The sequence below is a fragment of the Tachyglossus aculeatus genome, chromosome 16 (assembly GCF_015852505.1).
Source record: "Tachyglossus aculeatus isolate mTacAcu1 chromosome 16, mTacAcu1.pri, whole genome shotgun sequence".
Classification (NCBI taxonomy): Eukaryota; Metazoa; Chordata; class Mammalia; order Monotremata; family Tachyglossidae; genus Tachyglossus; species Tachyglossus aculeatus.
This window is the reverse complement of record NC_052081.1, coordinates 44,718,198-44,744,178: the sequence shown is the minus strand read 5'-3', so window position 1 is coordinate 44,744,178 and position 25,981 is coordinate 44,718,198. Positions and strand designations below refer to the sequence as shown.

Below are 25,981 nucleotides of genomic sequence, written 5' to 3'. Positions count from 1 at the left end.
TGGGTGGATGGATGAATGAACGAACGAATGAATGAATGAATGAATGGATGGATGGGTGGATGGATGAACGAATGAATGAATGAATGGATGGATGGATGGGTGGATGGATGAACGAACGAACGGACGAACGAATGCATGAATGCATGAATGCATGAATGCATGCATGAATGAATGAATGAATGAATGAATGAATGAATGAATGAGAGGAAGGAGGGGGCGCAGAGTCGGAGCGGGCGCGCGTGCGCAGCGCTCTGGGGGCCCGCGCGTGCGCAGCGCACTCGGGGCCCGCGCGTGCGCAGCGCGCTCGGGAGGCGCTCGGGAGGCGCGCGGGGCGGCGGCTATTTAGCCGTTTGTCCGGCGGCGCGTCGGGTTCAGTGTGAGGAGGGCGGAGGGGCGGGAGTCCGCCGCCGCCGCCAGCGCTGAGGAGAAGCAGGCCGCCACCGCCGCCATCATCACCGTCGTCGCCATGGGCTCCGAGAAGGACTCCGAGTCTCCGCGATCCCCGTCGTTCTCCGGGCCGGCCCCCAAGTGCGGCGGGGGCGGGCGGCGGCGGCGCCTGTCTTTCCAGAGCGTCTTCTCCGCCTCAGCCCGAGCCCGCCGGGCCCGCGCCAAGCCCCAGGCCGAGCCAACGCCGCCGCCAACGGCCGCCGCCGCCGCCCCATCTCCTCCCCCTCCCCCTCCCCCTCCGCCTCCCCCTCCTCCATCCCCTCCGCCCGCTCCGGTGGGCGAGGAGGCGTCGTCGTCGTCGTCGTCGTCGGAGGGCCCGGCCCCGGCCCCGGCCCCTGAGGAGGAGGAGGTGGAGTGCCCCTTGTGCCTGGTGCGGCTGCCCCCGGAGCGGGCCCCGCGGCTGCTGAGCTGCCCGCACCGCTCGTGCCGCGACTGCCTCCGCCACTACCTGCGCCTGGAGATCAGCGAGAGCCGCGTGCCCATCAGCTGCCCCGAGTGCAGCGAAAGGCTCAACCCCCACGACATCCGCCTGCTGCTCGGCGACCCGCCGCTCATGCACAAGTACGAGGAGTTCATGCTCCGGCGCTACCTGGCCTCCGACCCCGACTGCCGCTGGTGCCCGGCCCCGGACTGCGGGTGAGTCCGCACCCCCAAATCCGGCAATCGATCAATCGTATTTAGGGAGCGCTTACTGCGTGTACAGCACCGCACCCTCCGCTCCTCCACCACTAAACTCCTCCCCGTACCTCGCTCTCGCCTGTCCCGCCGTCGACCCCCGGTCCGCGTCCTCCCCCGGGCCTGGAATGCCCCCAATCCCTCTGCCCATCCGCCAAGCTAGCTCTCTTCCTCCCTTCAAGGCCCTGCTGAGAGCTCACCTCCTCCAGGAGGCCTTCCCACACTCAGCCCCTTCTTTCCTCTCCCCCTCGTCCCCCTCTCCATCCCCCCGTCTTACCTCCTTCCCTGCCCCACAGCACCTGTATATATGGTTGTACATATTTATTACTCTATTTATTTATTTTACTTGTACATTTCTATCCTACTTATTTTGTTGGTATGTTTGGTTCTGTTCTCTGTCTCCCCCTTTTAGACTGTGAGCCCACTGTTGGGTAGGGACTGTCTCTCTGTGATGCCAATTTGTACTTCTCAAGCGCTTAGTACAGTGCTCTGCACATAGTAAGCGCTCAATAAATACGATTGATTGATTGATTGACTAAGCGCTTGGGAACTCCAAGTTGGCAACAGATAGAGACAGTCCCTACCCAACAGCGGGCTCACAGTCTTGAAGGGGGAGACGGAGAACAAAACCAAACAGACTAACAAAATAAAATAAATAGGATAGATAGGTACAAGTAAAATAAATAGAGTAATAAATATGTACAAATATATATACATATATACAGGTCAATATCAATCGTAGTTATTTATTCCCTTCCTTCCTCTCCCCCTCCTCCCCCTCTCCATCCCCCCATCTTACCTCCTTCCCTTCCCCACAGCACTTGTATATATGTACATATTGCTCTATTTATTTATTTTCGTACTTAGCCCCGTCCTTCCTCTCCCCCTCGTCCCTCTCTCCATTCCCCCATCTTACCTCCTTCCCTTCCCCACAGCACCTGTATATATGTACATATTGCTCTATTTATTTATTTTCGTACTTAGCCCCTTCCTTCCTCTCCCCCTCGTCCCCCTCTCCATCCCCCACATCTTACCTCCTTCCCTTCCCCACAGCACCTGTATAGATGTATATGTTTGTACAGATTTATTACTCCATTTATTTTACTTGTACGTGTCTATTTATTTTATTTTGTTAGTATGTTTGGTTTTGTTGCCTGTCTCCCCCTTCTAGACTGTGAGCCCACTGTTGGGTAGGGACTGTCTCTATATGTTGCCAACTTGGACTTTCCAAGTGCTTCGTACAGTGCTCTGCACACAGTAAGCGCTCAATAAGTACGATTGATTGATTGATATTACTTTATTTATTTATTTATTTTCGTACTTAGCCCCTTCCTTCCTCTCCCCCTCGTCCCCCTCTCCATCCCCCCTGCCTTACCTCCTTCCCTTCCCCACAGCACCTGTATATATGTATATATGTACGTATTTATTACTCTATCTATTTTACTTGTACATATCTATTCTATTTATTTTATTTTGTTAGTATGTTTGATTTTGTTCTAGACTGTGAGCCCACTGTTGGGTAGGGACTGTCTCACTATGTTGTCAACTTGTACTTCCCAAGCGCTTAGTACAGTGCTCTGCGCACAGTACGTGCTCAATAAATACGATTGATTGATTGATTTGATATTTACTGAGCACTTACTTAGCCCCTTCCTTCCTCTCCCCCTCATCCCCCTCTCCATCCCCCCCATCTTACCTCCTTCCCTTCCCCACAGCACCTGTATATATGTTTGTACATATTTATGACTCTATTTTACTTGTACATATCTATTCTATTTATTTTATTTTGTTAGTATGTTTGGTTTTGTTCTCTGTCTCCCCCTTCTAGACTGTGAGCCCACTGTTGAGTAGGGACTGTCTCTATAAGTTGCCAACTTGTACTTCCCAAGCGCTTAGTACAGTGCTCTACACCCAGTAAGTGCTCAAGAAATACAATTGATTAGGCCAAGCTGCTTCTCCCTCCGCTTCTCTGCTTCTCTCTGATCTCTCGAAGTTTCCCATCTCTTGGTCTCCTTCTCCCAAAGCAGGCTGGTCCCGTCTGATAACAGGCGCTGGGGTGGGTCAGCGTGGTCCCCATATGTGACACTGGACACTGGGGTGGTCTCCCCCTCGTCCCCCTCTCCATCCCCCCCATCTTACCTCCTTCCCTTCCCCACAGCACCTATATATATGTATATATGTTTGTACAGATTTATTACTCTATTTATTTTACTTGTACATCTCTATTCTATTTTATTTTGTTAGTATGTTTGGTTTTGTTCTAGACTGTGAGCCAACTGTTGGGTAGGGACTGTCACTATATGTTGCCGACTTGGACTTCCCAAGCGCTTAGACTAGTGCTCTGCACACAGTAAGCGCTCAATAAATACGATTGATTGATTCTAAGCGCTGGGGAGGTTACAAGGTTGTCCCACGGGAAGTCCAAGTTGGCAACATCGAGAGACGGTCCCTACCCAACAGTGGGCTCACAGTCTAGAAGGGGGACTGTGCTTAGAACAGTGCTTTGCACATAGTAAGCGCTTAATAAGTGCCGTCATTATTATTATTATTATTAATAAATACGTACAAGCATATATACATATATACAGTAAGTATAATAAATCTCCAGTGGCTACCAGTCAACCTGCGCATCAGGCAGAAACTCCTCACCCTGGGCTTCAAGGCTGTCCATCACCTCGCCCCCTTCTACCTCACCTCCCTTCTGTCCTTCTCCAGCCCAGCCCGCACCCTCCGCTCCTCGGCCGCGAATCTCCTCACCGGGCCTGGTTCTCGCCTGTCCCGCCTTCGACCCCTGGCACGGAATGCCCTCCCTCCGCACATCCGCCAAGCTCGCTCTCTTCCTCCCTTCAAAGCCCTACTGAGCGCTCACCTCCTCCAGGAGGCCTTCCCACACTGAGCCCACTCCTTCCCCTCCCCCTTCTCCCCCTCTCCATCCCCCCAGCCTTACCTCCTTCCCCTCCCCACAGCACCTGTATATATGTATATATGTTTGTACGGATTTATTACTCTATTTTACTTGTACATATTTATTCGATTTATTTCATTTTGTTAATATGTTTTGTTTTGTTCTCTGTCTCCCCCTTATAGACCGTGAGCTCACTGTTGGGTAGGGACCGCCTCTATATGTTGCCAACTTGGACTTCCCAAGCGCTTAGTCCAGTGCTGTGCACACAGTAAGCGCTCAATAAATACCATTGAATGAATGAATGAAATAACAACAATAACAACAATGAGCGTGGCTCAGTGGAAAGAGCACGGAGTTTGGAGTCAGAGATTGTGAGTCCACTGTTGGGTAGGGACCGTCTCTATATGTTGCCAACTTGGACTTCCCAAGCGCTTAGTACAGTGCTCTGCACACAGTAAGCGCTCAATAGATAGACTGTGAACCTACTGTTGGGTTGGGACCATCTCTATATGTTGCCAACTTGTACTTCCCAAGTGCTTAGTACAGTGCTCTGCACACAGTAAGCACTCAATAAATAGACTGTGAGCCCACTGTTGGGTAGGGACTTTCTCTACATGTTGCCAACTTGGACTTCCCAAGCGCTTAGTACAGTGCTCTGCACACAGTAAGGGCTCAATAAGTACGATTGAATGAATGAATATGTTAAGCGCTTACTATGTGCAAAGCACTGTGGAGGGGGAGAGTACACCATTCAGTCATTCATTCAATTGTATTTATTGAGTGCTTACTCTGTGCAGAGCACTGTACTGAGCGCTTGGGAAGTACAAGTTGGCAACATATAGAGACTGTCCCTACCCAACAGTGGGCTCCCAGTCTAGAAGGGGGAGACAGACAACAAAACAAAATATATTAACAAAATAAAATAAATAGAATAAATATGTATAAATAGAGTAATAAATACATACAAACATATATACATATACATACATATGTTAAGCGCTTACTATGTGCAAAGCACTGTGTAGGGGGAGAGTACACCATTAATTCATACTTACTGAGTGTGTACATGTAATAATAATGGCAGTTTATTAAGCGCTTACTATGTGCAAAGCACTGTTCTTAAGCGCTGGGGAGGGTACAAGGTGATCAGGTATACTATATCAGTCGTATTTACCGAGCCTTATTGGGTGCAGGAAACTCTGCTAAGCACCTGGGAGAGTATTCGTTCAGTTGTATTTATTGAGTGCTTACTGTGTGCAGAGCACTGTACTAAGTGCTTGGGAAGTACAAATCATCTAACCCATAAAGCATTCTTTATGGGTTATGACAGTATACTGTATAATAATGATGGCATTTATTAAGTGCTTACTATGTGCAAAGCCCTGTTCTAAGCGCTGGGGAGGTTCCAAGGTGATCAGGTTGTCCCACGGGGGCTCACAGTTTGAATCCCCATTTTACAGATGAGGTAACTGAGGCACCGAGAAGTCAAGTGACTTGCCTAAAGTCACACAGCTGACTCTATATATGAGAGTATACTATACTATAGTTACTCATATACTATATAAATATATGAGAGTATACTATATCAGTCGTACTTTCTGAGCCTTCACTGGGTGCAGGACACTGTGTTAAGCATCTGGGAGAGGATACTTACCAGACGTACTGAGTGCAGGACACTGTGTTGAGCACCTGGGAGAGTATATTATGTCAGTCGTACTTATTGAGCCTTGATGGGGTGCAGGACACTGTCCTAAGCACCTGGGAGAGTATATTATATCAATCGTACTTATTGAGTCTTTTCTGCAGGGCGCTGCGCCAAGCGCCTGGGAGAGTACACTATATCAGTCGTACTTACTGAGCCTTTACTGGGTGCAGGGCTCTGTGCTAAGCGCCTGGGAGAGAACGGTATAACAGAGTCCGTAGGCATGTTCCCTGCCCACAATGAATTTCCAGTCTAGAGGGGAAGGCAGATGTTAATTCAGGTAAATACAAGTAACAGTTGGTAGCCACATTCCCTGCCCCCATTAGACGATCCCATTAGCCAAATAAACTCTTCCCCCAGTTTTCCCTCAGCCAGGCAGGCCGGATGCCGTAGGCTGTCATTGGGATGGGAGTGGAGGAGTAAGACATTCATCCCTTTCTTATGGGGGAGGAAATGCTACCTCCCTGGAATGAAGTTACACGGAAGAGGAGGAGGGATGCTAAGTGGCTCTAAAGAAGTGGAAATTATCTCCTTCCAGGTTGCTGCCGAGGTTGGGTGTTGAGGGCCCTACATACAGGAAGTGCTTTTTCCTGTAAAGCTCAACACCTGCTTCATTCTGTGTAAGGTTCGTGGGTAAAAATGGGCGGGAGTGACATCACTGGATGCAGCTGTGCATTAGGCCTGTGAAGGAGTACTCACCTCTTCCCCATATGTTGCCATCAGTCGCTGCTGCTTTCTGCAGCAGAGAGAGGCTTGAGTGATCAGAGTGCAGGATTGGAGTCGATGGTATGCCCCGACCTGGGGCAGATCGCGTCATCATTTCGGGTCTCTGTCCAGCCCCGACCCGGGTCCTTGGCGGTGGTCAAGTGAGACGTTTGGCCAGACGTTACTTGATTCTTACTGGAGAGAGAGTGAGAAGGGGACCCTGAGTAGTGTCAAAACTGAACGGAGTGGAATTCCTCCATGTTTCTAGTAGCATTCTGTCACCTCCGAAAGAAGCAGAAGTAATGACAAAGACAGGAAGTTGTTGAGTTGTCTGATGTGGGGCTTTTCCCCTTCTGTCTTCACCTGACCAGTTAAAGTCAGGCGTGTTGCCTCCTCTCAAGTTCCTCTCCCTGTCAGAGTGGTTTAAAAGTATTTTGAGGCACTGTGGTCAAAGGTACCGTGCTTATCTGGGTCTGACCTCATCCGTTTACCGTTGCGATAGGAGACATCCCCTGGGATCGAGTCAGGTTCGTAGGGTTTTGGGGTCTACTGCCTTGGAAAAAGGGGTTTTGAGGCTTGGGGAGGGAGGTTACACTTTTTCTGTGACAAAGTTCCCAGGAACTCTTCATTATCCTACTTTTGGTTCGGAGAATGTGCCATTGTCAGAGGCATAGGAGCTGAGACTTTTTTTTTTTCTTGTCTGGTATTTCCAGGCAAGGAATTGAGGAACTTGGCTGCAAGTCAGTGGGTTGTCAATGCTGACCAAGTGCTTCATGGCTCCAAGGGCCATTTTTCTCTCCTAGGACAACTTCTACATATTGACGTCCCATCTCACTGGTGAAAATCGACAGTGAGCCTACAGTAACTTTGTCAAGCTTGGTAGCAAAATAAGTTGAATCACAATTGATTTGATACTTAATTGCTTTCCTCAGGAAAGACTTTGTCTTTATGCATCAGGTGTCACCCTGGGATGGGGAAAATCTCTTTACTAAATTGGGCAATTTCTGAATAACCCGCTTAAAAGCATCTCTTTTGTAAATCTCAGAGAAAGGTTTGGGGTGGATTATCTGGTGCTTCAGCAAGAGTTTAGAAAGTGGAACTGTTGCAGCACTTTTGCATGTATTTTATACATTCAGTTACTGCCTACTTATAATGAACTTTAGTGTCAGTGTCCCCCCCCCTAGATTGTAAGCTTTTTGAGAGCAGGATTCATGTCTTATTAATTATGTTGCATGCTCCAAAACACCTAGTCCAGTGCTCTGAGTAGGTGCTCAATAAATACTATTGACTGACTGATTCAGAAAGACTGTGGTTTGATGTATAGCCGCCCTTCGGGTTACAAGACGATGCTACAGACAGTAGCATCAGGGTAGCAACAGGAAGCAGCTAGGCCTAGTGGATAGAGCAAGGCCTGGAAGTGGAAAGGATCTGGGTTCTAATGTCGGCTCTATCACTTGTCTACGGCGGGGCCATGGGCAAGTCACGTAGCTTCTCCAGGCGTCAGTTACCTCATCTGTAAAATGGGGATTAAGACTGGGGGACAGAGACTGTGTCCAACCTGATTAGCTTGTGTCTACCCCAGTGCTTAGAACAGTGCTTGACACGTACCTTAATGCTTAAAAAAATGCCATCATCTTCATTACTACTACTGTTAATGCGGCTTTTTCCATTTTTTGTTTGTTTTTTGGTTATTAATTTTTTTTAATTAGCAAGTGCGGGTCCAGTGGCTGAGACCAATATGGGTCTGACAAACCTTTCCACACGATGGGCACATAAAGAGTGCCCTATTGTTGCATTAGTTGCTTCCAGAATTTGGTTCTGGTCCCGTGTGGGGACCTGACTTATCACCTATCGCTGGCTTGCACTCAACCTCTTGGTTGGCTTTTCTTTTCCTTTAAAATACAGCTGGGCCTAGTTTCCAACTCCGGAATGTGAGGCTTAATTAACGCTTGCAAAAAAAGTGTGTGGAGCTCTTCAGTGGAAGGTGTTATGTAAATACCAAGTAAGCAGTAGTAAAAATTTGTCACTTCCTGAAGAGAAGTATTGGAGCAGAGAGTTCCCTGGGGACTTGGCCCTGGGTCTTGCTGCTTCTTTAATACAGTCCTTCCCCTGTCTTTCAGGTGCAAAAAGATAAGTCTGGTCCTAGGTCATAATTGCCTTAGTTTCCTCTGGATCAGAGTGACTCCTTGTTTTTTTTCCCCAGTAATCGTGCAGACTCAATCTGGCCTTCATTACCGGTTCTGGTAAGGATGAAGCCCCAAATACCAGAAAGCACGAATTAATAGAAGACAGACCTTATGTCTTGACCCATCTAGACTGTAAACTTGCTTTGGGCAGAGAACGTGTCTATCAGTTCTTATATTGTACTCCCCCAAATGCCTAATTCAGTGCTCTGCTCACAGCAAGCACTCAGTAAATACGACTGATCAATTGATAAACCACTGAACCGCATTCTGTGTCCAGAATGTCGAGCCACAGCTCGAGGCCCTCCTGGCCACCCAGCTCCACAGTGGACAAATTACTGGCCTTCTCCATCCTGTCCAGAGTTGGGAAGGTAGGCATATGGAGAAGCCCTTTGCAGTATTCTGTGTTTTGTCCGTTTGCTCCTTAGAGTTTTAATGACTGCTTCGGACCCAGGGTTGAAAGTCGGTCTGCTGTTTAGTGCCGTTCTCTCTCCTGATCTTGCTTGGGAACTGCTTGCTAACGGTCCAGTCCCCCTCATAAATTAGGGGGATCCTGTTTTCAGTCATTGTGGGGAGTCCTGTATGCTTCAGTGTCGGAGCTAGGAGGCCAAAAGCTACCTGTCCCTATCTTACGTAATAATTTCTGTTCAAGGGCAGAGATTGAAATCTTTCTCCCGTTGGTTCTGTACTTTCTCACCATGGCGGGTCTTGATACTTTAAAGCCCGTTATTTCATTTTGAGAATCCCCTCTGGTTTGTACTTAAGTTTGGACGTGAGTTGAGAAGTCAGTGTGAATCACCAGAACCGGAAGATAAAATGCTCTATTAAACCTATTAATTTGGAAATGGAGAGCACAGCTTTATCAAGATTAGGGGTCAAGAGCTCTTAGCCACCTCCCGAGGACATTTCCAAGGTCCCGTCTGCTGACAAGATGGAATTCTATATGGGAGGAATGACTCCTTGAAGTTATGGAGTGCCTTTGTGCCAAGGCTTCCCTGAAAATTACATTATTCTTGGAACTTTGTAGTGAAATGTGGAGAGGATGTGTGTGTGTTGGAGCGCGGGGAGCTCATCTATAAAAATTGAGGAAAATGCGAACAAGGACTTAAGAACTTAGGGACAGTCAACTCAGACTTGAATCCTAATCTCTTGAGGCAGGGTTCTTTCTGAGCTCCTTGAGGACCAAGTACTGTGTTGTCTGACTCTACCTTTTGTGCTCTAGACTGCAAGCTCGTTGTGGGCAGGGATTGTCACTCTTTAGTGTTGTAGTGTACTTTCCCAAGTGCTTAGTACAATGTTCTGCACACAGTAAGCGCTTAACAGATATGGTTGAATGAATGAGTGAATGCTTTTTCTCAGCATTTAAGTGCAGTGCTCTGCCCTCAGTAGGTGCTGAATCGTCCCTGCAGATTGTGAGCTTGTGTGGACAGGGAATGTCACTGTTTATTGTTGTATTGTACTTTGCCAAGCGCTTAGTACAGTGCTCTGCACACAGTAAGTGCATAATAAATATGCTGGAATGAAGGAATGAATACTGTGATGACCCCTACCGCCTCTGAGGAATCCAAGTCAGTAGAGACCGAGAAATTAAATGGAGCAACTTGCACTTACCCAAACTAAAATACAGTGTAATGCTCCAGTGGAAGCACTGCAAAACCAGTACACCCCTCCAAACCAGAAACACTTCAAAACTAAATTGTTCTTCCTTTTGAGAGGAAAGAATAATTCCGCCGTACTGCCTGTGGAGAAGGCCTGGTTCGATTGAGGAAGCAAGCATGGATTTATGGTGTAACAAGTGTCTACCGTAGTAGTCCAGCCAAGATATCACGTATCAGAAAGGCCTCAGCACATGCCAGGATATCAATCTGTCAGTCAGTAATAGCTTCTGAACTTTGTGTGCTGAGCACTGTATCAGGTGCTTCGGAGAGAACAGTACAATTGAGTTGGTAATCACAGTACCTTCCCACAAGGATCTTACAGATTAGAGGACAGGCAGCATTGTCTACCAACTCCGTTGTGGAGTATTCCCCCAAACGCCTAGGACAGTGCTTTGCACATAGTAAGCGCTCAATAAATACTGTTGTTTGAGGATTGGCAGAAGAGCTGGGCAGAGCTCTACCCTGAGAATGGAGCAGGAGAGGAGTTGGGGATAGGATCTGGCCATGACAAGGCACTCTCGGTCTCCCCCTGACTCCCCTCAGGTTGTTCCCCCGGTTGTGCTTTGTCTGCTGTGCCCCCTTCTCCCTCCACCCCCCACCCCCGTGTGCAGCCCCTAGCCGACTACTGCCTTCGCCCCCTCACTAGACAGGGTCTTAGACTAGTGTTAAATAAGACCCACAGGACATGTGTAAAGTGGGCTAGGGATGGTGTCTCCTACATGGTGGTTGTGGTACTGATAATAATAATAATAGCTGTGGTATTTCTTAAATGTTTACTATGCATCTAGCGCTGTTCTGAGCGCTAGGATAGGTGCATGAACAGGTCAGACCGGGTTCCTATCCCCCTTGGGGCTCACAGATTAGGAGGGAGAACGGGTATTGAATTCCCATTTTACAGTTGAGGAAACTGAGGTGCAGAGAAGTGAAGTAATGTGCCCAAGACCACACAGCAAGCAAGTGGCAGGACCGGGATTAGAACCCAGGTTCTAGGGCTCCGAGAGGCTAGAGACGGTGTGGATGCATTTTCAGTTTGTTGAAGTGTTTAAATAACCTTTGCAACCATATGTCTGTTTTTCCAGACCAGCCGTGGCTGGGGAAAGTGGGTGCGTCGTACTGCCCTTTGCAGGCTACCCTGCGTAGTATCATTGTACAGCCAGACATCCCATTTTAGCGTCGGTTTTTAAGACGTCCGACCACGCTATCCTCAGAATTTAGTGATGTTTCTTTTTTTTTTTCTTTAATCCTGGTTTCAGAGCAGGATGTGGCAAGCCTTAGACAGGGCCAGATTTTTTGTGACATGGCGATGGGCTGTAAACGGGGCCAGCACCTGAATCGAACTGCGTCGAACGCACGCTGAGAACTTTCCGCCGATTCTGAGCCGTGCAGTTTCTGCAGTGCAGCAGCTGCAGCCTGGCCACTTGGGCCCAGGTGCATTCCATGGGGCAGACCAGGGGACCGGCAGTGCGTCAGGCCACACCCCTTTGCTCTTTCCCAGGCTCTTGATTCCCTTCCTAAATGGGTGGCTTAGTGTGACACCGCCTAGGAAAGTACAGACATGGCACGTTTCCTTGACAACGGCAGTCCTTTGGTGCATAATGGAGATCTTCCTACTAATTCTGACTTTCTCCATTCCCGCGCCCCCCCCCCCCATCCCCTGAACCGGGCTGAAACCAGCCAGTGCCGCTATTTGGTGCCTGTCACGTTGTAGCCTTCGTAGAGCTTTAGAAAATTGCTACACAAAAGGAGGGAAAAATTAGCAGTTTCACCGGAGAGACGGGGGGGAGAGAAGTCTTTTCTAAAAATGGATGCGTGTGGAGATTCGTTGCAAGGCTCTCACCAACGCTCCTCCGGATTCGCCTCCTTCACTGCTTCCTGACGAGCAGCAGACCCGAACAATTGGCCAGAACGGAACTAAAGAGGGTGGGAGGACGGCAGGCAGGACAGCTGTCTGGCCATGACAGGGTGGACCGGTGGGGCGTGAATCAAGTGACCGAGGTGCTCGGCCCAGTCTGCGATGTAGGGAGGTGGTTTCGAACAGCAGTGGACGAGGCGAGGAAGCCTAGCTTTTTGGGGGGGCGATGGGGGGGCACCACGGTTGTTGTTCAATAGCTGGGGCGAGCACAGGAAATAGGAAAGCAGTGACTCATTGATGATTTACCAGGATTTGGACACAGTCACTGAAAAGGAAAACATGTTACTCTGACCTAATGTGGGCTTCCCACAAAGCATGCTTTGCCACGGAGGCAGAGCAGTCCAAAGAGCCTACTGTGCTTCTCCAAGCCGAGCGGGACACTGAGAACCTGTTCTTTTCTGACTCTTCTCCACGTAGTCACCTTTCCATTCCCTTATTCTGTCTAGCTGTAATTATTTTGAGCCTGTCTTCCCCAGCTCCGTGAAGGCAGGGATGGTGCCTTCCAAATTCTGTTGTCCTTGCCTAAGTACCACGGGGAAGTGTGGCCCTCAGTAATTGCTCGTGGTTGATGGATTTGGTTTTTCAAGGCCGGGGATTAGTGTGGCTGAGGTAGCCAATAATTGCCCCATTCATTTATTTTATCTTCAGTGTCCATTTGGTCTCCAAGAGCGGCCATGTGGGAAATGTATTGGCAGTTCAGTGATAAGGGTCGGTTCATTTTTAGAAAGGGTTTTTCGCAGGCGTTTGAGGGTGATGGGTGTTTCTTTGAGCTGGGGTGTCCTCTCTGGGCCCAGCCCGGCCTGCAGGCTAACTTGCGGGCAGGGTGGGTTGGTGCTTCAGCCGTTCTCCAGGCACACATGGGTCTGACTTAAAACTCCATAGCCCCTCTGTCTGAGACAAGAAGTTAGAAGTCAAGGCACATGGGAGAGCGCGCTAGCTCCAGACCCTCTAGACTGTAAGTTCGTCATGGGTCAGGAACCTAGCTGCTTATTCTCTTGCATTGTACTCTCCCAAGCGCTTAGAACAGTCCTCTGCACATGGTAAGAGCTCAATAAATTCCACTGATTGATATGTTGGTTTTTCAGCCCAGGCTGGGATCTTGTACAGAGAAGATTTATCAGATTCCACCAGGTTGTCAGGTCAGATTAGAAGAGATAGGGTAGTTGTAATATGTTGCACTTCTGCAGCAACTTTTCTTTGCAGTCAATCTACATCATTTTCTACCAGAGAACTTTTTTGTTATTGCTGTTTAATGGCATTTGCTAAGCCCTTACTACGTGCCAGGCACTGTACTAAGCACTAGGGTACAAGGTTGGACACAGTCCATGACCCACAAGGGGCGAACAGTCTTAATCCCATTGATTCAGTTGTATTTGAGTGCTTACTGTGTGCAGAGCACTATACCAAACCCTTGAGAGAGGACAGTATAACAATAAACAGATACATTCCCTGCCCACAACAGGTTTACAGTCTAGAGATGAGCTTACACTCCAGAGGCTAAAGTCCCCATTTCAGGTAATAATAATAATAATAATAATAATAATAATAATAATAATAATAATATTAAGCGCTTACTATGTGCCAAGCACTGTTCTGAGCGCTGGGGTAGTTACAGGGTAATCAGGTTATTCCACGTGAGGGATCACAGTCTTAATCCCCATTAAGAACCGAGGCACAGAGAAGTTAAGTGGCTTGCCCAAAGTCACACAGCTAATAAGTGACGGGGCCGGAGTTAGAACCCATGACCTCTGACTCCCAAACCCATGCTCTTTCCACTAAGCTATGCTGCTTCTGTTGATACCCAGCACACCATGTTGGTGTAGTGGAAAGAGAGGACTTGAGTTCTAATCCTGGTTCCACTACTTGTCTGCCGCGTGACCTAGGCAAGTCATTTCACTTCTGTGCCTGTTATCTGTTCTGTAAAATGGGGACTAAATCTTCATCCTTCCATCTTAGATTGTGAGCCCCTTGTGGGACAGACCATGTCCGATCTGATTATACTGTATCTATCCCAACGCTTAGTACAGTGCCTGGCACATAGTAATTCCTTAACTAATACCATTAAAAAGCAAACAAGCAAAAGAAAACTACATGCTTCACTTTTTAAAATTCTCTAATGGGCCGAGCCCTGGGAATTCCTTCCTTCCGATGGTGGAGCACCATGGGGCTGGGAAATCTACCTAAAATTCCTAGTCCCGAAGGTGGGCAGCGCTGATTTGCATCCCATTGCTCCCTTCTCACAAGAAGGAAAAAGAAAGATGCGGGTTTTCCAACGGGCAGGTATCTGCGGTGGTTTCTCCTGCCTCCTTTCCAACACAAGGTGGCCGTGTTTGATTTAAGCAACTGTGTTGCGCGGAGGTGGGGAAGCTGCACCCAAGCTCCCGCCGGATATGAATCATTTGCAGGGTGACACATTCCCCAGGACTCTCACCCTGCTGCCTTTGAGAAACCCGAATTCTGCAGTGGGGTGGCCATAAACGAATAAAGCCGTAAGGACACTTTCTCATTTCAGCCCTGCCACCGAGACCCTTGAACAAGAGGCTGAATCTGAACCCGAGAATCTGAACCCCTGACTTGAATCCAGACAGGAGCTTCCGTGCGCGATCTGGCTGGCGGGTTGGGGGTGCACCTGGTTCCCCTGGAACACCCGGGGATTTGGGTCCCCGCAGGTTTCCCTGGGTCGAGGAGCACGTGCGCTGTGGGACTCCAACTCTTTCCACCCACAGGCACGGCAGGGTCTTCCGACCCGTGCGTCACAACGTATCGGATAGGTGCGGGTGGTCGGAAGAACACTCCCTAATTGTGCCAGTGTGTTGAAACCAAAATGGAAAAAATGCATCCAAGCAGCATGGAGGATTCTTCCTTTGAGATTCTTGCCACCTGAACCAGTGATGGCCCAGGTGCCCCGAAGATTAGAGCCAGGTGCCTACTTTGGCCAAATAGACTCACCAGTTGCCATCACCACCATCATCATCTTACCATTTTTTCCTCCTCTTTCTCCTAGCCTTTCCCTCAAACAATCCTTATTGGATTTTAGGATTTTAAGCACCAGTTTGGCTTAGGTGAGGCACCCAAATTGCTGATGAGGGATTTAGTTCAGCATGTTTCAGAAGTTATGGAGATCTTTGGGGGTGAGGGGGGGGTCTGACTGGGCCGAGTAATTGAACATCAACTAGAGAGGATCTGCGAAACAATTCTTGATACTTTGCAGTACTAGGTACAGAACTCTAAACTGAAAGCTCTTTGTGGGCAAGGATTGTATCTACTAACTGGGTCATAGCGTACTCTCCCAAGGGCTTAGTATAGTGCTCTGCATGCAGTAAGTGCTCAGTGCTTACCATTGATTTTATTGGGAAGGGGCAAGTGAAAATCACACATGCCGGTGGGTTCTGAATTTTTTTTTTCCTTTGGTTTTTGTTTGTTTGTTTTAAGAGCAATCCAAGAATCTTTGTAGGTCAGGAACAGAAAATAGATCTAAAGAATAAAACCTCAGACTTGATGAACTGATGTTCTCTGCCATGGTAGGTTTACAGGGCTGGTAGTCAGGAGACCCGAGTTCTAATCCTGACTTCACCACGTCCCTGCCGTGCAGCCTTGGGCCAATCACCTCCCTTCTCTGCACCTCAGTTTTCCCATCTATAAAATAGGGAGTCAATATCTGTTCTCTTCCCCCATCCGGAGACTGAGAGTCCCAAGTGGGACAGGGACAGAGTCCAAATGAATTATCTTATGTCTACTCCAGGGCTTAGGGCAATCCTAGGTACATAAGAGGCATTCAACAAACATCACAGTAATCTATTATTGCCGGTGCCTGAAAAAATACTCCTCCCCTCCTAGGCGTGGCCAATTTCCATCTGCACCCCTGAGAGAAAGGCAGCAGGGAAGAGAAGCAACGTGACCTAGCGAATAGATCGTGGGTGTGAGAGTCAGAAGGACCTGCTGTATTCTGATCCCGGCTCCACCACTTGCCCGCTGTATGACCTTGGGCACGTCACTTAATTTCTCTGTGCCTCAGTTCCCTCATCTGTAAAATGGGGGTTAAGACTGTGAGCCCCATGTGGAGCCTGGATTGTGTCCGACATGATTAGCGGGTATCTATCCCAGCACTTAGTACTGTGTCTGGTACAGAGTAAGCTCTTAACAAATACCATTAAAAAAAAAATGGAGGGACTTCTTTTGGTGGAAATAATTGGGATAGCAACCTAGCTGGCTTTCGCTTCCTCTGATAGAAGTAGCGCCCATCAATCCCCGAGTAATGACTAGCAGGGTCTTCCCTCCCAGACCAGGAAACGCGGCTGACTGAGATGGCGGTGATTTATTCAGTTCTCCCCTGTGGCTGTTAAGGGAATAGATGTTCCATCCCATGCTGCGGAATCTCGAGCCCATGGAAAACCTAGCATGACGAGGAGAAGAAAATCAGTGTTCCCCTTGTTGATATAGCTTGTGAGACTCCCGTGGAGCAGGGTGCTCCTGAAGTAAAGTAAAACTACAATTTTTTGGCAGGGGGTGAGAGGTGTCAGGAAATATCTAGGCTTAATACAACATTTATCCTCAGTGGTTAATGTGTTTTGTTGTCCGTCTCCCCCTTCTAGACTGTGAGCCCGCTGTTCGGTAGGGACCGTCTCTATATGTTGCCGACTTGTACTTCCCAAACGCCTAGTACAGTGCTCTGCACACAGTAAGCGCTCAATAAATACTATTGAATGAATGAATGGTTTGGGACTCTGGCCGGGGTAAGAAGAAGTCTTTGGCCCTTCTCCTTAAAGCACGGCTGTTAGACAGTTGGCCCCCACGTGTCGGATAAAGGTTTTTCCTTCTCTGCCTATGTGGGGGGCCATCTGGTTCGACAACGGGAATCCCCCCGCCGCCTGTCCTCACGAGATCAGTCTTACTCTTCCGCTGTCCGTTCCTCTTCTCCTCCCCAGTTATGCTGTTATTGCCTACGGCTGTGCCAGCTGCCCAAAGCTGACCTGTGAGAGGGAAGGCTGTCAGACGGAGTTCTGTTACCACTGCAAGCAAATATGGCACCCAAACCAAACGTGCGACATGGCCCGTCAACAGAGGGCCCAATCTCTCCGCGTTCGGACCAAGCATACCTCAGGCCTCAGTTATGGACAGGAATCTGGACCAGGTATGACTGGCGTGGGGACCCCCGCAGCGTCTCTGTGTGTCTCTACCTCCCTCCAGTTAGCCATACAGAAATATTAGTTTCAAGCCTGAAAAGAGTACCCATCTCTTAGTATATGCCCTGGGATCAAAGTGGGTATGCATTTCCCGCCCCCCGGGGATCAGTTTCCTCCACCACCTCCTTCGAAGCCCGTGTCAGCTAATCAGTTCTGTTAAATACCGACACACTCCCCTGTCAAGTAGTGTGCAGCCCAGGGAAAAGTTGAGGCTTTTTTGTCTCAAGACTGGCTCTCCCCATCTGGCATAAGGGCTTGGCATCTAATCGGATTCTTTGAGGGTCGGACTCTCTGGTTCTACCGCTGAGCTGATTTTTGATTGCCAAGATGAACAGAAAGGGATTTACCCAAGCGAAATCTGAACCCCGGGTTCTGTTGTTCTTGCTGGAGTCCAGAGTACCACTTGACTTCTGAAGCGGTGAAGAGAATGCCGGGAGTTTGATTCCTTTCTCTAACCTAGTGTTAGTTATTAATTTAGTATGCAAAATGCCACGCATCCAAATCTAGCCTTGACAGGTAAGAGGCAGGAGTCTATTTAAAGGCTGAAAAGGACTTGCTGGTTAGAAAAACAGATTTTATTTCACCGATGTCATCTGGGGGAAACTCAAAGGAAAGATTTCAGCGTTCACTTTTTCCTGGCAATCCCACCCGTAGCCTTTGCTGTAGTGCTAGTTCCTGGCTCGCTCTGTACGTAACCACCAGGAATTGGCTGCCGGTGGCATTTCGGTGGATGGTCCCTTTGTTTCTCCCGTTCAGTTTGCAATTTGAAATCGATAGCGGCTTGGCGGCCTGCTGAAGACCCTTTGTTCCGCGAACAAGAATCCTGTTGCTGAGTGAGGCCGAAATTGTATTAAAATAAGCCCTTCAGGTACACTTTCTCCTAACCAAGGAAGTCCAGTTCCATACAACAGACTGTTTGTTCTTCCTTTGGGCTTCTAATCTTCTCCAGCCCGTTTGCAAGAGGAAGCTGCAATTCTAGGGACTTTCCTACTCTCTCCAAGAAAGTCCCCAGGCCCCGAGCGGTTCACGTTGTCTGAAGTGGCAGAGTACTGTTTTTTTTTTTTGTTTTAATGGAGCGGCTCTTCCTGAAACCTGGCCCAGCCAGTCCTCCATGGCAGGGTGTTTCTCTGCCCGGAACCTGCCCCCTCGCCCCCGGAATAGGGGCCATGGACTTCTCCGGGCATCGACTGCCACTTCTCTTCTCTCTCCCTGTAGCAGATGACATCAAGCCCTGCCCCCGGTGCAGTGCTTATATCATCAAGATGAACGATGGGAGCTGTAACCACATGACCTGCGCCGTGTGCGGCTGCGAATTCTGTTGGCTGTGTATGAAAGAGATCTCCGACCTGCATTACCTCAGGTGAGAGGGAGCGGGATGGCAGAGAATTGCCCCGTGGATGTTTTTCCTTTCCCTGTGCTCGTGGGGTTGGGTGGCACTAGGGGGAGAGTAGAATCGAGGCCCAGGGAGGCCTCATTCCCCTGAGACATTAAAACACTGTGCTGGAGCAGGAAGGGGAGGCAGTCCAAGCTGCCGTTTGGGAGGTCTCTGTTCACCTCCCATTGCTATTATTATTACTGTTGTTTTTTATTATTGTGGTATTTAAGTGCTTACTACATGTCAAGGTGGGGTAGATACAAGTTGATTAGGTATGGCAAAGAACCTGTTCCGCATGGGCTCACTAAGTAGGAGGGGAAAACAGGCATTGAATCTCCATTTTACAGTTTACGTAAAATGTTACATCCTGGAGACGTTAAGCGACTTGCTCCAGATCGCAGCAGGCAGCTGGCAGAGCTGGGATGAGAAGCCAGGTCTTCTGACTCCCAAGCCTGTGCCCTTTTCCCCTAGGCCACACTGCTCCCCCTGAGCCTTGGCCCAGAAGACTGGCAAAATAGGCGGTTCGGTGAGCGATTCCTCTCTGATATATTTGGCCTTCAATTGATCGCCCCACTTGATCTCTCCACAGTCCCTCTGGCTGCACCTTCTGGGGCAAAAAGCCATGGAGCCGAAAGAAGAAGATCCTCTGGCAGCTGGGCACGTTGATCGGCGCTCCAGTAGGCATTTCCCTCATTGCTGGCATCGCCATCCCTGCCATGGTCATTGGCATCCCCGTTTATGTGGGCAGGAAGGTAAGCAAAGGCCCCGAGGCCTGGTGGATAAAGGGTTAAGAGAGGTGTGACAGGGAAGCTGTGAGTCTGGCTGGTTTTTGAAGAAAAATAACACCAATTTCTTAAGTGGATTCCCCCCCCCCCCCCTTTTTTTTTGTTAACACTCAAGTGGATTTCAAGTGCTTACTAAACAGCTTGGGCCAAGTTTGAGACAGTGCTGCAGAGGCCATTCCTCTGAGCTCTCCTGCCTCTTAGTGATGCCTTGTCCCTTTTTTTCCGGGGGCCAACATGAGGTGTGGCCCTTATCTCAGGGAAGCAGTGCAGATCTGGAGAGTCCTGTCCCATTGCCCCTCTCAAAAATACACGCACGAGCGCTGCTATCCCTTCCTGTGTTCCTTCTTCTTTCTTCTCCCAGAAAGATCCATTTCCTGACCTGGATTTTCTTCTCACTCCTTAGATCCACAGTAGATATGAGGGAAAGAAAACCTCCAAACACAAGAGGAATTTAGCCATCACTGGCGGGGTGACCTTGTCGGTCATTGCGTCCCCAGTCATTGCTGCTGTCAGTGTCGGTAAGCCGGCGGGACCTGTGAGCTCCTTCTCTTACCTGCCCCTGCTTGGCAATGCCCCTTCCCTGTAATCTGGGTTTTGGGGTATTACATGTGCCTCATCTCTAGTTTAAATGAATTCAGGTACCAGAGGGCCACCCAAAGCTCTTTGAAGCGAGAGACTGCTTGCATTGTGGCCAGGGGAGGTCATTTCTTCCAGTTTTAAAGATGAGGCCTGCGACGATTTTCTAAATTTCTGGCAAAATGGGATCAGAATCTCCCAAGGAGGGGCACCTTTGAATTTACTATTATGCAGTTTAATTTATTGATGATGATGATGATTTATCCAAGGCTTACTTTCCGCTAAGCACTGTGCAAAGTGTTGGCGCGAGTACCAGGTAATCGGATCGGACTCAGAGCCCACCCCACATGGGGCTCATGGTCTAGGAGGAGGGAGAACAGGTATCTCCTCCCCATTTCACAGAGGAGGAAATTAAGGCCTAGCAAGTTGAGTGATTTTTTTTTCCCCAAGGGTGTGCAGGCAAGTGGCAGACCCAGTTCCTTGCTTTTTCTCTTAGACCCACTCAGCGGTCAGCTCCTTGAGAGCAGGGATCGTGTCTACTAACTCTGTTGTACTCTCCCAAGCGCTTAGTACAGTGTCCAGCACAGAATAAATACTATCAGTCGAGTGACTGGGGAGGTTACGTGACCTTCAGTAATATAGCCTTTGGAGATGGTGGTTCTCTTCTAATGCAGTTTGAAAGAAAAGGGGTCTCTGCTCTCGAGTTGAGTATGAGTTCAAGCGCACCTATACTACTGTCAGGTAACCTTTTGATGTTTCACCCTCTCTTGATTAGGTATTGGTGTCCCTATCATGCTGGCATATGTCTATGGGGTTGTGCCCATTTCTCTCTGTCGTGGAGGGGGCTGTGGCGTTAGCACTGCCAATGGAAAGGGAGTGAAAATCGAGTTTGATGAGGATGATGGACCAATCACAGGTAAGGAAATCACCTTGTCACAGCTTGGTTTTACTCAGACTTGCTTGATTTTTTTAAAAAATCCAGTGCCATCTTTGGACAAATTTCTGTGGGATTAATTGGGCTGGCTAATGAGCTCTAAAGGGTGTTGAAAGTATTTTTAGCTTTGAGATTGTGTGTGTGTGTGAGCACGTGCCAGAGTTAGTAGGTTAATTCCTCTGTCACCTGCTACATTGTGGCAGGAGCAAACTGGTGTGAACACATAATGGTTAAAAGTGTGACCAATTAAGCTAATAACCTGCAGCTTATAGCCTAGGAAGATCCTGAGCTTATTTTTTTAAGCTTGTTACTAGAATCCTCCTTTTAATTGCAATGCACAGAGCCTAAAGCACTTTCAAGCCACTGTGTGTATATGTGCCCACACATAGAATTTAGCAGAGAAAGTGTGTGTATGTGGGGGTGTGGGTGAGAGAGAGAGAGAGAGATGCTTCCATCTGGAATCTCCAGGATGAAGTTCTCACCTCCCCAGATTAAACTGCAAACTCTGAAATGTTTTGGTCCCCATCCCAGTGGCAGATGCCTGGCGAGCCCTGAAGAACCCAAGCATCGGGGAGAGCAGCATCGAGGGGCTGACCAGCGTGCTGAGCACCAGCGGGAGCCCCACCGACGGGCTCAGCGTCATGCAGGGCAACTACAGCGAGACGGCCAGCTTCGTGGCCCTCTCCGGGGGCACGCTGAGTGGCGGGGTCCTGTCGGGCGGAAAAGGGAAGTATAGCAGGTGAGTGAGCTGGCCGCAAGCGGGAGGGGGACTGCAGCCGGGCCTGGCCCCCGGGGCCCTTAAGCTGACCTAAATTTGCTCTGCTCTTCATCCTCAGAGCATTCGTCTCCCGAAAGGAATCGGTGCATTTCCCAGTGCCTTAAAAAGAAACCCAGAGGGGAAGGAGCGGGAGGAAAGGGGCTGGGGGGTGTGGCCAAAGCAGGGGGAAGAAAAGCCATTGGAGGCGGCAGGAGCGTGGTACCTCGGGCCCCTGCTGACCCAGCTAGTGTTTCCCGGCACCGACTGCCTCTTGCTGAGAGCTCTTAGTGGCAGGGGAGCCCGCCTCCACAGTCGCGAATGTCTACTGCCGGGTTTCCTTAAACCTCCCCTGGAAATCGGCAGACAGGCGCATAATTGGAGACCGACTTCCAGGCGGAGAGGGAGTACGGCTCAGCCAATCCAGCTGTTCCAGTTGCATGGAAATCCTCCCCGGAGAGGAAGCAGATGAGTCAGATGGGTTTGACCGTGAAACCCATCAGGGGGAAATAGCAACAGTGGAGTCGATTGTTCCACAAAATGGTGCCGGAGTCGAGAAAGGGGGTGGTTTCCACTTGCCTAGTGGGTGTTTGCCTCGAGGCAGCTGAGGAGGTCAGGCTGTCCAAACCTTTCCAGCTCAGCAGAGCGGTGGCGGGTGCGGGGAGGGAAGAGTAGCTCCGCTCCCCCAACTGAGAGCCAGGGGAAGACCGGGATAACAGAGTTGGCAGGAAACGGGGAGGGAGCCTCGGAGGTGGCGTGGCCCGGGCTTCCCGTTTCTGGCCTTACCTCGGTCCTTTCGCCATCTCCCCAGGTTAGAAGTTCACGCCGACGTTCAGAAGGAGGTGTTCCCCAAAGACACGGCCAGCCTTGGCGCAATCAGTGACAACGCGAGCACTCGTGCTATGGCCGGTTCCATAATCAGTTCCTACAACCCGCAGGACAGGTATGCGGATCGGGGAGCGGGCAGCACCCGTTGGGCTCCTGCGGAGCGGTGACGGTGCCCGGGTGAAACTCTCAATATTGCTTATAACCTCCTGGGTTTGCTCACCAAATTGAGCTGGGAGTCATGGGCACCAGAGAGGGGTCCCATGGACTCAGACTTCTCTGCTTTTCTCATTAGCTCTTGTATTTTTGGTGGGTGGGGGGGGGGGGGGGAGCTTTGTAGCAGAATTTGGCAGTGAAGTAAAGCTGTTTTAGCCACGTGGTTCTCAAGGCACTGAGTTCCCCTCCCCTCCCCTCATAATAGTAATAAATGTGGTATTTAAGTGCTTATTATGTATCAGGTACTCTACTATGCACTGGGCTGGTTACACGCATATCAGGTTGTCTTGCAGTCTCAATCCCCCTTTTACAGATGAGGTAACTGAGGCACAGAGAAGTGAAGTGACTTGCCTGAGGTCACACAGCAAACAAGTAGAGGAGCCAGGATGAGAACCCATGATCTTCTGATCCCCAGGCCCATGCGCTATCCACTACACCATGCTGTTTCCCTGTAAACTCCTCACGGGCAGGGATCGTGCTTAGTCCAGTGCTCGGCTCACAGTGAGCACTCAGTAAATACTATTGATTAAAATCCAGGATGTCAGAGTCTCATTGGCCTTAGCTCAAGGCTACTTACTTCCGGCCAACAGAAGGCCCGAATTCATATAACAGGTCCATAGCCCTCCTCTCCAGGGAGGAGGGAATGCAGTTCAATAAAACAGTGGGGTTAGAACACATCTCTTGGTTCTGCCCCGTCTTTTATTTATTTATAATAATAATAATGCATTTGTTAAGGGCTTACTGTGTGCCAAGCACTGTTCTAAGCACTGGGGAGGACACAAGGTAATCAGGTTGTCCCACGTGGGGCTTACAGGCTTAATCCCCATTTTAAAAATGAGGTATTGAGGCCCAGAGAAGTTGTGACCTGCCCAAAGGCACCCAGCTGACAAGTAGCAGAGCCGGGATTAGAACCCATGACCTCCGACTCCCAAGCCCGTGCTCTTTGCACTGAGCCGTTTATGTATATCGTATTGGTTGTGTGCTTACTTGTGTCAAGAATTGTTCTAAGCGCAGAGGAAGATACGCGAGTGTATCAGGTTGGACACAATCCCTGTTCTACATGGGGCTCACAGATTGGAGGGAGGAGGATTTAATGCCCATTTTACAGTTGTGGAAAATGAGGCACAGAGAAGTACAGTAACTTGCCCACGGTCACCCAGCAAGGAATTGGCAGAACCGGGCTCAGGACCTAGGTCCTCTGACACCCAGGCCTGTGCTCTTTTGCACTAGGCCACGCTGCTTCCCTTTGACGGAGCAGATGTCGGTCTCCCCTTTAGAGCTCTCCGAGCTACCCGGCAGACATCTGGGATTCCTTCGGCTGGCCTTTCCAGCCTTTAAGATATTGAGTGAGTTTCTCCTGCTAGTCTAGCCCTCTCCAGGCTCTCCCCCACTCATCACAGGCACCGCCCTTCCTTTCAAGTGCGGGGTCGGACTCCGTCGGCCCACGTGTTTACATCCTGTAACGGTGAAAGTTTTTTCTGAAATAGAAACCCAGCCTCGTTTCCCGTCTTCAGTAAAGGCGCTGCTTTATGAATAACCGTCTGCTCCGTCCCTGACCCCCGGTGTGGGTGGCACCGAAACGTGACTCAGACGCCCCGGTTCCTGACTCAGCAAGGTGGGTTTTGTCTCCTCAGAGAGTGCACCAATATGGAGATCCAAGTGGACATTGAAGCCAAGCCAAGTCACTACCAGCTAGTTAGCGGGAGTAGCACCGAGGACTCTCTGCACGTTCAGGCCCAGATGGCAGAGAACGAAGAGGAGGAGGAGGAGGAGGAGGCGGCGGCGGCGGCCGGGGAGGGCCCCCCGGCCTGCAAACACCAAAGCTGTGACCGAAAGGACTGTGTCGGCAGCAAGACGTGGGACATCACCTTGGCCCAGCCCGAGAGCATCCGCAGCGACCTGGAAAGCTCCGACACCCAGTCGGACGACGTGCCCGACCTCACCTCCGACGAATGCGGCTCCCCCCGCTCTCAGACTGCAGCCCACCCCCTCAGTCCAAAGGCCAGAGGGGCCGAGAGCCCGAGGGCCCAAGGTGCCCAGGCAGAAGGGCTCAAGGCAGAGGAGAGCCAAGGCAGACTATGAAGTGGAACTCCACCGTTCCGAGAAGCACACTTATCGTAATTGCATCTTTCGGACACTTTTTCTCCTGTCCCTACCCCCAGCTACGGTTCATACTATTTTATTTCAAATATCCTGTGGTCACAAGCTCCGCCCGGTGTGAATCTGAGAAAGATGCTATTGCCGATGAGATCACACATGAAAATTTTATCCCTCTCCTCTGCCCCCTCCCCCTCTTCCCCCTCCCCGGTCTCCCCCTCAGCCCCCCCTTTTTTTAATTTATTGGTTAACTGCTGGTGGTGATCCGTGAAGGTGTGTAAGAGTGTACATATGTATGTGTGTGTATCGTACGTATGCAAACATATTACCGAAGGACACATTTTAATAAAGATTTCTGTCGTATTTCGACTGTTCGTTGCATTTTCCGCGGCGGCGGTGGTTGCAGAGCCCAGGGCTTCATGGAAAACATGGTGCCTACACAGGTCCATGCCATCTGGGAGATGGGCGAATTGGAGCCGGGGAAGGAGTGATTCCCAAGGAAAAGGGAATGTCTGGGAGTATGGAATTGGGGGCGTGAACCTGGCTCCGTTGCTTTGATAGTGCCATTTGGTTACCCCAAGATGAAGGAAAACACCAGGGCCGGCCGAGGAACGATGAGGAATCAGGCTTGGCATAGCCTGCCCTCTAGAGATGGATTTTGATCTTCCCGAGAGAAGCCGAACCTCACCTCACCACGATCATGTGTGCCAGAGGGAGGGGGTGGGTTTCTGGCGTGCAGCTCTGCAGAAGATCCCTGCATGGACGCATTGAGGAATAGCAAGTTGGGGGAGAGAAATAAGCATTCCCTGCTGGTGGGAGGAAGCACGAAGCCTGGACGCGGAATGGGCACCAAGCCAGAATCACCCTGGAATCCAGTCTGCTTCCTACACCACTTCTCCTCCGTCCTGCTCTGGGATTTGAACCCCTGCCTCCTCTGGCCGACCACCGAGGTGGGCCGGTTGATGTCTGGAAAATTTACAAAGCCGGGGAAACGGACAAGCGTCCTTCATGTTAGCGGGGCCAGTTGATTTATGCCGCCTGCATCCGGC

General features: G+C 49.8%; 1 protein-coding gene across 3 annotated transcripts; it reads left to right on the top strand.

Moving 5' to 3' along the window:
• The first annotated feature begins 400 nt into the window (after positions 1-400).
• RNF19B (ring finger protein 19B) lies at positions 401-25,295 on the top strand. 3 transcript variants are annotated; one of them, XM_038757744.1, is made up of 9 exons: positions 401-1,083; positions 17,113-17,318; positions 18,589-18,730; positions 19,335-19,497; positions 19,934-20,048; positions 20,882-21,022; positions 21,572-21,779; positions 22,606-22,737; positions 24,470-25,295. In XM_038757744.1, the coding sequence occupies exons 1-9, from the start codon at positions 467-469 to the stop codon at positions 24,915-24,917; spliced, it is 2,172 nt and encodes a 723-aa protein (XP_038613672.1). In that variant the 5' UTR covers positions 401-466; the 3' UTR covers positions 24,918-25,295. The 3 variants fall into 3 exon arrangements, with proteins under 3 accessions (XP_038613672.1, XP_038613671.1, XP_038613673.1); XM_038757743.1 differs by having other exon boundaries at positions 18,586-18,730; XM_038757745.1 differs by lacking the exon at positions 24,470-25,295 and adding an exon at positions 24,350-24,463.
• The last annotated feature ends 686 nt before the right edge of the window (positions 25,296-25,981 follow it).